Below are 12,500 nucleotides of genomic sequence, written 5' to 3' on the forward strand. Positions count from 1 at the left end.
AGAGAGAGAGAGAGAGAGAGAGAGAGAGAGAGAGAGAGAGAGAGAGAGATTGACGACCTAAAGCAGGTTCTCCTCTTGTCTCTCGAAGGATTAAAAATCCATTTTACAAGATTTAATGAGAATCGGATGTACTGTGAAGTCTCCCACACAACACAGCCCTTAATTCCACAATAATAATAAAGCCGGTGTATAAAAAAAAAAAAAGGTCAAACACGCTATATGCAAAAAAAAAATAGGTTAACAAATGCACTTCCATATGATTAGTATTGCAATTCAATGCGTTTCAATGTATTCGTCCAGGTAATTGCAATTTGTAAGAGAAATATATTTAAATCATTTGGGATATATCTTCTGTTCAACTACGTTATGGAAATCCCTTTCAAACAGTTACCAAATACCTTCTAAATTCTTTCAGAAGCCCAAACGTTTTTTCCCTGAAATGAAAATATCAACTAAATCGTTGGATACAATCACAAAATGTTTCCCTATGCAAATTTCTTCACATGGAACGACCAATTCTGCCACATAAGAAGTAATCCAGAAAAAAAATTTATATTGACACAGTAAATTCTCCTTCTCTCAAAAGCATTATTTTTACACTGCTTCAATACATTTTCCCTTCTTTCAACCGCATTATTTCTTCACTGACTCACCACATTTTCCTTCCCTTAACGGCATTGTTTATACACTTCCTCACTACATTCTTCCATTCTCTAAACACCATTTTTCTTTACACTGCCTCACTATATTTTCCTTTCTCTCAACAGTATCGTCTTTACACTGACTCACTACATTCTCTTTCTCTCAACAACATCGTTTTTACATTGATGGATAAGGCGGACAAAAGAAATTGGCGTTAAACAGATTTATTGCAAATGTAATCTTTAAATTTAAAATACAAAATTTAACCACCGAATTTAATCCTACCAAGTTTTATACAGGCAATTTATGCAACAGAAGCATTGGAGACCAGTCGGATATATTCATTTATTTCACTACTTCATTTTGCACAACGAAACTTACGATTTTTACATTAAACGAAAAAAATATATATTTCGGACTGTGTTTTTAGCTACAACCCTTTTTGATTTTTTGAACGAACGTCGGCTTCAATAAAACATAGTGTAAAGAGATTTGAATGAAATTATAGATTGTGATGCTCTGCTATTCCAATCAAATACATATATATATATATATATATATATATATATATATATATATATATATATATATATATATATATATTCTGAAATAGCTATGGAGGATCTCATAGACACATTTTGAGTAAACACAGATTCCAGTTCTAACCAAGTGTGAAGGGGATAGATTCCCTTTAATCTAAACAGCCGGAAACAATGTTTTAGGCATTTGCGTATGTTACAAAACACACATGCACTTGAAAAACTGACTTAACAAACTGCCACACAACCAGAAATTTTAACTGCATTCACATCTATAAATGATATCATCACACAGTGTACCTCGCAGGGCTAACTGTAGGAACTACCAACGCATTTGCCATTGTTTTTCGCTTTGTTTTATTTTTACCTTAAATTTTAATTTATACCTTATTTCTTTGTTGCCTTTCATTACTTTGTTGTCTCAACTCTCTTAATTGAATGCATTTAATAATAATAATAATAATAATAATAATAATAATAATAATAATAATAATAATAATAATAATAATAATATCCCCTATATAATAAAAAGCAATAAAATGACAAAGGTATCCCAGTTATTGACCAAATCTTCATTTTTACCTCCGCCAGGAGGTTATGTTTTCGGTTCGGTTTGTTTGTTTGTTTGTTTGTTTGTTTGTTTGTTTCTCTGTTTGTCTGTCTGTCTGTGGACAACGTAGAGGCCACATTTCTACACGGAATCACTTCAAACTTGGCCAAGTAGTTCCCCAATGTGTATGGAAGAACTGATTAAATTTTGGTCAAGGTCACCCCAAGGTCAAGGTCACAGGGGTCACTGGTGTCACTATGACATAAGTGGCCATATCAAGAGACAGAAATAAAGCACTGACTTTTGCATAAGCCAACAGGGAAGTCCTAGTCCAGGCGCAACCCATGGGTGATGTTCAAATTTATAAAGGTCAAAGGTCAAGGTCATATTGGTGCATTATATCAATGTCATATTAAGTATCAGTGGCAAATGAACAAAGATCACTTGAAGGTCAAAAGTCAAGCAGGTCACTTGAAGGTCAAGGTCACGTGAAGGTCAAGGTCACGTGAAGGTCAAGGTCACCTGAAGGTCAAGGTCACGTGAAGGTCAAGTACATTTGAAGATCAAGGTCACTTGAAGCCAAGGTCATGTGAAGGTCAAGGTCACGTGAAGGTCAAGGTCACTTGAAGGTCACGTGAAGGTCAAGGTCATGTGAAGGTCGAAGTCACATCAATTCATGATTCTAGGACATATGGCGCTCTAGGTCACCTTGGCGGAGGTATGTCCTCTACGAGGACCATGTCCGCGTTCAGGACTTGCTCACTTGTATGACATGTGGTACACCAATGTACAGAATATGGAAATCCCATTTAGATGCCATTTTTGAACTATGAAAAAGCCTTTGATAGTGTGCACCGGCCAATTTTGTCCTGTGTTATTATGGAGTTCATATTAAATATGTAAATTTGATTACGTCTGTTTATGAGCACAGCTAGTGCAAAGTTAATGTAAGAGGCGTCCTATCAACTGAATTTCCAGTGAACAGTGGAGTACTCCAAGGGAATGTGGTGTAACCTATGTTGTTTATCCTCCTCATGGAATCTGTAATGTGGAGAACAGTCAGAGATGATGGATAAGGATTGTACTGGATTGCCAATAGGAAATTAGCTGACGTAGTATTCTGATGACGCTGTCCTTATTAGCAGAACACCACAGGATTTGCAAGGCTTACTTACCAAAATGTGTGAAATATCATACGAGCTTGGGCTCAAGATAAATAGAAGAAAGGCAGAGAAGATGAAATACCAATGGAAGGAAAAAGGATTAATGAAGAGGAAACATTCAAATGTTAAGGAATTATGATCGCTAAACAGGGTCTTTAGTATTGGAGTTTAATGAAAGATTGAAAAAAGTAAATCTGACAATGACTAGGTTAAGTATAAATTGGAAACCAAATAGCGTGAAATTATATATAAAATCAGGCCATATATCAGTTTAGTAAGATCGGTGTTACTGTATGAATACGAGTCATGGTATGACAATGAAACAAAATCCAACAGATTTAGTAGCTTTGAGAACAGAACCCTCAGAAGGATATTGGGAATTGAATGGCAAGACAGGATTAGAAATGAAACTATAAGAGAGATTACTCGAGTGCCATATGTGGATGAGATCATGATGAGGGGTGGATGGATATGGTTTGGGTATGCTCTTCGCATTTTCCACAAGAAAAATTAGTTCACCAAACTTTTAACTGGGTTCCGCAAGGCACTAGGAGAGTTGAAAGACCTAGGCCTACATGGCTGCGGACTATAAAGCGTGAAGTAGAAGGCGATGAATGGCGGAGTATTGATTTAAAAGCTAAAGATAGACACGTATGGCAAAATCTAACCCAACCGCTTTGCGTCATATATATATATATATATATATATATATATATATATATATATATATATATATATATATATATATATATATATATCCATCCGGTCACGATGAGCGGTACTGACAGACGTATAACTACTAGACTTCTATCAGTAGTCATACCCAGGTGAGAGGGGGTACCCCGAGAGGTACGCTCGGGAATTACAACTGCCGTGTTGTAGTTAGGAAACCGGAAGGAAGTGGGAAGGGATGAATTATGTGTAAATATCTATGTCAATAGTCAGCCGTCATGTTTCACGGGTTGCGTTCACCAATAATAATAATAATAATAATAATAATAATAATATTACCAATTTAATAAACGTTAAGAGTAAAGAATAAAGCAAAATTCCTCCCAACATAAAAAGATTCTTCTCAAAAGGTCAAGTGTCTGAGAAAGTTTTGCTGAAGATTTGACGAAATTGTTCCCAACCTCCCGACTTCTTGTCTCTTTACATTCTACATTTCCCAACAAACTTTGTTCATTTTTCACCAGTGGAAAATAATGCATGATAAACTAGTAAAGATGAAACTCTTCATTTGGTTCAATGTCGCTTTTTTACGCTTTCTTTTTTCAGGAACGTTTTGGATTTTCAATCTCGTCTCGAAATTTGCTTTGATTAAGTAATGGAATATTTTAAATGCTTTAATTGTCTGAAATATCTGTAGGCTAGGCCTATATAAAATGTTAATGAATACACATACTAATGTATATATATATATATATATATATATATATATATATATATATATATATATATAATGTAAGTGTGTGTTGTTACTTATAATAATATGTACATACACATAAATACGTATGTACATATCTATCTATCTATCTATCTGTCTATATATATATATATATATATATATATATATATATATATATATATATATATATATATATATATATATATATATATATATAAATACACACACACATATATATATATATATATATATATATATATATATATATATATATATATATTAGTAATGGAATATTTTAAATGCTTTATTTGTCTGAAATATATGTAGGCTAGGCCTATATAATATGTTTATGAATACACATACTAAAATATATATATATATATATATATATATATATATATATATATATATATATATATATATATATATATATATATATTATACATATATATATATATATATATATATATATATATATATATATATATATATATATATATATATATATAATGTATGTTCATTTCTTTTTTGTAAGATTTTTTTCAAGATTTCCTTCGGGGAAAAGAAATTACGAAAGGAATAGTCAATGGAAATATTAGATTCGTCTCTTCAAAAAAGGAAAAGAAAAATGAAGTCAGAAAAACGCAAGACTTCTGCTGGAGCAGAAATAAATCTTCGGTGAAGACCAGAAGAAGATTCTTCTCCGACCCAACGATGTCTTCAGAGAGCTTCACACCATCCCGTTCTCATCCGAGTCTTCATTCACACCTCATAAGAATTCTAACTTTTTCTTATAAATACAATGCTATCTATCTATCTATTTATCTATCTATCTATCTATTTATTTACCTATCTATTTATCTATCTATCTATCTATCTATCTTTCTATATATTTCCTTCGGGGAAAGGAAATTACTAAAGGAATATTCATTGGCGGAATAAGATTCGTGTTTTGGAAAAAAAATTAGGAGTAGAGACAAACTTGTCTTCTTGAGGAGCAGAAAGTAAATTTCGGTGAAGACCGAGTGAAGATTTTTCCCAAAGCGAAGGAAGACGTCTTTGAAGTCTCGCTCTCATTCAAATTATAATCGGAATCAGTTTCAGGAGACGATCTCGAACCCAACGAAGACGTCTTCAGTCTTCAAAATTCCTTCAATCTCGGAGTTGATATTTCTGCGAGGACCTTTCTCGATTTCTTCAAATTATACCTGATCAAAGTCAAGTGATCTGCATTCTGAGTTTTACAACGAAGATGTTCACAAACAACGCATTGAAAGCTATCAGCGAGTACGGGAAGAAATATCTACTTGGAGGTCCCTCTTCCGAAGACGGGTTTCAGGACCAGCAACCCCGGTTGATGGAACTGGAAGAACTACGCCTCATTTTGGGAGGTGGTCTTCTGATGAGGAAATTCTGGGCCTAGGAGGAAAAGAGTGAGGAACTCGAGCCTGTCCTGGACCAGGAGGAACTCGACAGAGTTTCTGAGGAGACGGAAGCTGTCATCAGTAGGAAAGATCCTTTGCTTTCCAGCGAGGAGGAACAGCTGCTGCTGCCAGGAGGCGCAGGGAGTGTTATCTTTAATAGAGATGTACAAGTTCAGGTAGAGCCTGGACTCATCTCTAACACAGATGTAACAGTTCAGACTGACGGAGACACCGAGATTGAAGATCTCAAGCGAAAGAATGTGACAATGGCTAAGGAACTTGCCAATAAACAAGCTGTGATTGCAGCACATGAAAATCAACTTGTTGATTACTATCAATCAATCCAGGAGTTGAAAGCGGAGCTGAAAATGGCTCAGGAGAAAAATGATGTCCAAAATCAGATGGAATCAGCACTTGTGAGAGAGAAGGAAGCTCTGAAACAAGAGCTTCAAGATAAAGTGACTTTGGATGAAGAAAACACAATGAAAATAGTTCAGTTGAATGAGGAACTGGAAAAGGCCAAGAAGGAAATCGATGCTCATGACGAGCTCAAATCAATCCTTCTGGCAGAGAATGAAGTTCTCAAAAAATCCAATAAGGAACGCAGCTTCCTTAATAAAGAATTGGCTCTAGAGAAAATCAATCTAGAAAAAGAGCTGATGGAGGCTCGTGCTAATGATCAGAAAAGAAGCCAAGGACACCAAAGGCTAGTAGAAGAGCTGCAGGGAGAGATTTCTAAAGCTCTAGTACAAAATCATGAGATAAAGGAGGCAGTGTTCACAGTCACAAAGAAAAACGAAGGTCTTCGGGAACAACTGGAGAACAAAGGTAAACGAGAAAAAAAATTTGAACGGTAAGATTGTTCGAATGACTAACGTAGAAGATCAAATGAAAAAAGAATTGTCCGCAGCGAAGGATGTCATCTGTTCACTGAAGAAGGAACTTCAAAAGAGAGATTTGGAGAACGTTATAAAAGATGACGGAATGGGTAACGTTGAAAGGTGTGAAACTGCAACAGAAGACGACAAGAGAGTAGTCGTTGTGAAGGAAGAAAAACAAGAAGGAGAAGGACCTACAAGGAAACTTTTGGTAAGGAAACCAAAGAAGAAGAAACCAAAACGGGACAAGTTCTCTTGGGGGCCCTCCTTGGTCCCGTAGTCCAGGTTTTGGAAACAAGCGAAAATAAGGTTCATAATGAACGAATTCAGGAGGAAAAAATCTAAAATAATTAAGAAGCCAGAAACAAAAAAAAAAAAAAAATGAAAAAAAAATAGAAAAAAAATTAGTGATAAGAATATTTTTTATTTTTTTTAAGGGAATATTATTTTATTTTTATTTTGTGAAAGGAAAATATTCTTAGGTTATTTTGTGAAAGGAAAACTATTTTTATTTCATAGCGACGTCGTTTATGTTATAAAAGGAATATACCGGTATTATTATTTTTGTGAAAGGAATATTATTTTATAATTCTTTTTTTTTTTTTTTTAGGTTTAAAGATGCCAGGCTTAACTGCCAAGGCTAATCTTGGCTTAACTGCCAAGGCTAATCTTGGCTTAACTGCCTAGCATAATTATGCTTGTCTAAAGTGCCTAGCATATCTTTTTTTTTTTTTTTTTTTTTTAGGTTTAAGAATACCAGGCTTAACTGCCTAGGCTAATGATGCTTGTCTTTACACTGACTCACTACATTCTCTTTCTCTCAACAGTATTGTTTTTACATTGATGGATAAAACGGACAAAAAAAAATTAGCGTTAAACAAGTTTATTGAAAAAGACATCTGTAAATTTTAATTACAAAAGTTAATCACCGAATTTAATCATACCAAGTTTTATACGGGCAATTCATACAATAGAAGCATTGGAGACCAGTCAGATATATTCATTTATTTCCACTTCTTCATTTTGCACAATAAAAATTACGTTTTTTGCATGGAATGAAAAAAAATATATTTCGGACTGTGATTTCAGCTACAACCATTTTCGATTTTGTGAACGTGCGTCGGAAAAAATAAAAAATATCGAAAAGTGAGTTAAGTGAAATTATAGAATGTGATGCTCTTTTATTTGAATCAAATATGACATAACAGTCCACGTAAATATAAAAAAAACTGTCTGAGTGTATATATATATATATATATATATATATATATATATATATATATATATATATATATATATATATATATATATATATATATATATATATATATATACATATATATATATATATATATATATATATATATATATATATATATATATATATATATATATTTACGTATATATATATGTATATATAAATATTTATATATATACGTATGTATATATATATATATATATATATATATATATATATATATATATATATATATATATATATACATATATACATATGTATATATATAGCCTATGATTATAAATATATATATATATATATATATATATATATATATATATATATATATATATATATATATATGTATATGTATATATATGCATATATACATATATATACATATACATATGTATATATGTATATACATATATATGTATATATATGTATATATATGTAATATATATAAGTATATATATATGTATATGTATTTATATATATGTGTGTATATATGTATATATATATATATATATATATATATATATATATATATATATATGTATATATATGTATATATACATATATATACAATATATATGTGTGTATATATATGTATATATACACACATATATATATATGTATATATATACACACACACACATACACGCATATATATATATATATATATATATATATATATATATATATATATATATATATATATATATATATAATTATATATATTCTCCTGTCAAGCTGAACGGCAACCACTCGGAAAACAACAATCTCCCACAAATTGCCCGAACTAGCACGTTGTAGTTAGGAAAGTGGAACGTTGTGGTAAGGGTTAAAACTATGTACGTGTGTGTGCATAGCTATCTAAATATTTAGCCGTATTTTTTTATGGGTCACGCACATTAGTTACTAAAAACAAAAAATAAAAAAAAAATATTAACAGTTTATATAGTATGATTCACATATTGGATAACAATGTTTTAAATATATTTGAATTGGCCACCATTTTTGCCTGGAGATATTTCAGTCACTCAAAAGAAAATGTTGAATTTGTGTGATATACATTGCCTACTGGGGGCAGGAAACCCATTCTGAAGATAGGTGGAAGAAACAGATAAATCAAAAAGCATTGGAGGTCTGTCAGATAGATTAATTTATTATATTAAGTAATGTATTTTGCAAATAGTAAAGTGTATGTTGCATTTATGGATCTGGAGATGGCTTATGATAGAGTTGGTAATGAAGCAATGTGGAATGTGATGAGGTTATATGGAGTTGGTGGAAGGTTGTTGCAAGCAGTGAAGAGTTTATAAATGGGCAGGAAAGTGTGTTAAGATAGGAAATTGAAGTGAGTGAGTGGTTTCCCGTGAGGATGGGGCTGAGACAGGTATGTGTGATGTCGCCAATGTTGTTAAATTTGTTTGTTGATGGAGTTGTGCGAGAGGTGAATGCTCAACTGGATTGAAAGTGATAGATGAGAGTGATCATGAAGGGGAGGTAAATCAGTTGTTTTTTATGGATGATACTATATTGGTTGCACACTTAGAAGAGAAGCTGTATCAATTAGTGACGGAATTTGGAAGGGCGTGTGACAGAAGGAAATTGAGAATTAATGTGGGTAAGAGAATGGTTATGAGATGCACGAGAAGATAGGGTGGTGCTAGTTTGAATGTCATGTTGAATGGAGAGTTACTTGAGGAAGTAGAGCAGTTTAAGTACTTGGTGGAGTGGAAGCAGATGTACGTCAGAGAGTGAATGAAGGATGTAAAGTGTTGGGGCTGTGAAGGGAGTGGTAAAGAATAGAGGGTTAGGCATCAATATAAAGAGAGTTCTGTATAAAGAAGTGATTGTACCAACTGTGATGTATGGATAGGGAGTTCTGGGGATTAAAAATGACGGAGAAACAGAAATTGAATGTGTTCGAGAAGAAGTGTCAGAGGAGTATGGCTGGTGTATCTTGAATAGATAGATTTAGGAACGACGTAGTGAAGGAGGGAACGGGTGTAAGAAATGAATTAGCAGCGAGAGTGGATATGAATGTGTTGAGGTGCTTTGGCCATGTAGAGAGAAGGAAAAATGGCCGTCTGCTGAAGAGGGTGATGAATACAAGAGTTGGTGGGAGAAGTACAAGAGGAAGGCCAAGGTTTGGGTGGATGGATGGAGTAAGGAAATGTCTAGGGGATAGCAGGATATATACTCCAGGGGGAAAAGAGAATGCTAGAAATATGAATGAATGGTTAGAAGGATGGAGTTTCATTGTGGTGGATAACGCGGGATGGTGGGCTGTTACATCCGAGCAGTACCAACCAAACTCGGCTGAATCTCTCGTCAGGCTAACCCCCAAAATTGGGTGCATTGGTAGATAAATAGACATAGGTAATGCTTAATGCTCAAAGCGTAAAATGAACTAGCCTAGCTCCCCCAAATGGAAACATCACAATCTTCAAAATATAACAAACTCGTTTCAATCAACCAATAAAAATCAGACGCTACATATATATATATATATATATATATATATATATATATATATATATATATATATATATATATATATATATATATGTATCAATATATATATATATATATATATATATATATATATATATATATATATATATATATATAAATAAATATTACGTAACAACTTTAAAAATATGTTATATAGATGAAGCAATAAATTACCATCAATACATCACAAACAAAAATCACTTATTCATTTTCTGGTTTCGAGTTTTCGGTTTATCCATTACTCAACTTCGGAGAGAAAAAAAAAAATATACTTTTAGGGCATATTTCTACTTCACATCGCCACTAAAATAACGAAATTCTTACTTAAACGAAATAATATAACCTGTGTCTAAAACACTATAGGTAAACGGTCAAAAGTTTCCATTACCTCAATTTATCAACATTTGTATCTTTAGTTAGTAGGTTGGCCAGGGCACCAGCCGCCCGTTGAGATACTACAGCTAGAGAGTTATGTGGTCCTTTGACTGGCCAGACAGTACTACATTGGATCCATCTCTCTGGTTACGGTTCATTTTCCTTTTACCTACGCAAACACCGAATAGTCTGGCCTATTCTTTACATATTCTCCTCTGTCCTTATACACCTGACAACACTGAGATTACCCAGCAATTCTTCTTCACCCAAGGGGTTAACTACTGCACTATAATTGTTCAGTGGCCACTTTCCTCTTGGTAAGGGTAGAAGAGACTCTTTAGCTATGGTAAGCAGCTCTTCTAGGACAAGGACACTCCAAAATCAAACCATTGTTCTTTAGTCTTGAGTAGTGCCATAGCCTCTGTACCATGGTCTTCAACTGTCTTGGGTTAGAGTTTTAGCTTGAGGGTACACTCGGGCACACTCTTCTATCTTATTTCTCTTCCTCTTGTTTTGTTAAAGTTTTGATAGTTTATATAGGAAATATCAATTTAGTGTTGTTGCTGTTCTTAAAATATTTTATTTTCCTTTCTTTCCTTTCCTCACTGGACTATTTTCCCTGTTGGGGCCCCTGGGCTTATAGCATCCTGCTTTTCCAAATAGGGTTGTATCTTCGCGGGTAATATAATATATATATATATATATATATATATATATATATATATATATATATATATATATATATATATATATATATATATATATATACATACATATAACACTGTTACTAAGCATATTTGAATTAGAATTAGAGACGATACCTCCAACAACACTCAACAAGACTCTATTCTTTGGCCGAATATGTACTGGAACGCTGTACAATGAAGAGAGAGAGAGAGAGAGAGAGAGAGAGAGAGAGAGAGAGAGAGAGAGAGAGAGAGAGAGAGAGAGAGAGAGAGTCTAGCATTGTCATTACTGATAGAATATTAATGAAAAGTCTCATAAATTGCATAAAATATTAATGGATGAAATTGACGAAAGAAAAATGGGCGTTGAACAATTTGATTGCAAACGCGATCTGAAAAAGGCAATTAAAAGAGTTAACCACCGCATTTAATTAGGCCACGTTTACCAATGGCAATTTTTGTGGTAACACCATTGCCGGTCCGTCTGATATATTCCTTTCCCTATTTCAATTTGGGAAAAAAAAAATTTCCTCTAAAAGGGTAAAATTTCTTTTCGTCCTGTGTTTTGAGCCGGAAATATTTTTGATTTTGTGACTGAGCGTCGGTTTAGAAAAAAAAAAAAAGCATTTAAAAGAGAGTTTATTGGAATTATAGAATATGTTGCTCTTTCATTCGAGTCAAATATGACGAAATACTTGATAAAAAAAAAAAAGTTATTTAAAATTCTATGGAAAGTCATTGCATTCGAATGCAAGACACTAGAAGAGTTGGAAGACCCAGGCCTACATGACTGAGAACTATGAAGCATGAAGTAGGAGATGATGAATGGAGAACTACTGAATTGAAAGATCAAGATAGAAACGACAGGCGAAATCTAACAGAGGCCTTTTGCGTCAATAGGCGTAGGAGGAGATGATGATGATGATGATGATTTTATATTAGAAAATAAACAAAATCTCGAAGGATAAATATCATACAACTAGTGAAAGCGACCCGTCAAAAATGACGTCAAAATACTTAGATATACATACATTCACACATACTCACAGATTCAACTCTTCCCATTCCTTCCCCC

At 33.1% G+C, this 12,500-nt stretch overlaps 1 protein-coding gene across 1 annotated transcript in view; it reads left to right on the forward strand.

The window, feature by feature from the left end:
* Window positions 1-1,720: 1,720 nt before the first annotated feature.
* The window catches only part of LOC137622595 (M protein, serotype 5-like), a 30,668-nt gene continuing 19,888 nt past the window's right edge, over window positions 1,721-12,500 (forward strand). Inside the window, exons 1-3 of the mRNA XM_068353200.1 lie at window positions 1,721-1,792; window positions 5,726-6,554; window positions 6,637-6,815. Of these exons, the coding sequence (XP_068209301.1) occupies window positions 1,721-1,792; window positions 5,726-6,554; window positions 6,637-6,815 (1,080 nt within the window). The remainder of the gene's footprint in view (window positions 1,793-5,725; window positions 6,555-6,636; window positions 6,816-12,500) is intronic.

The sequence above is a fragment of the Palaemon carinicauda genome, chromosome 29 (genome assembly GCF_036898095.1).
Source record: "Palaemon carinicauda isolate YSFRI2023 chromosome 29, ASM3689809v2, whole genome shotgun sequence".
NCBI classification, from domain to species: domain Eukaryota; kingdom Metazoa; phylum Arthropoda; class Malacostraca; order Decapoda; family Palaemonidae; genus Palaemon; species Palaemon carinicauda.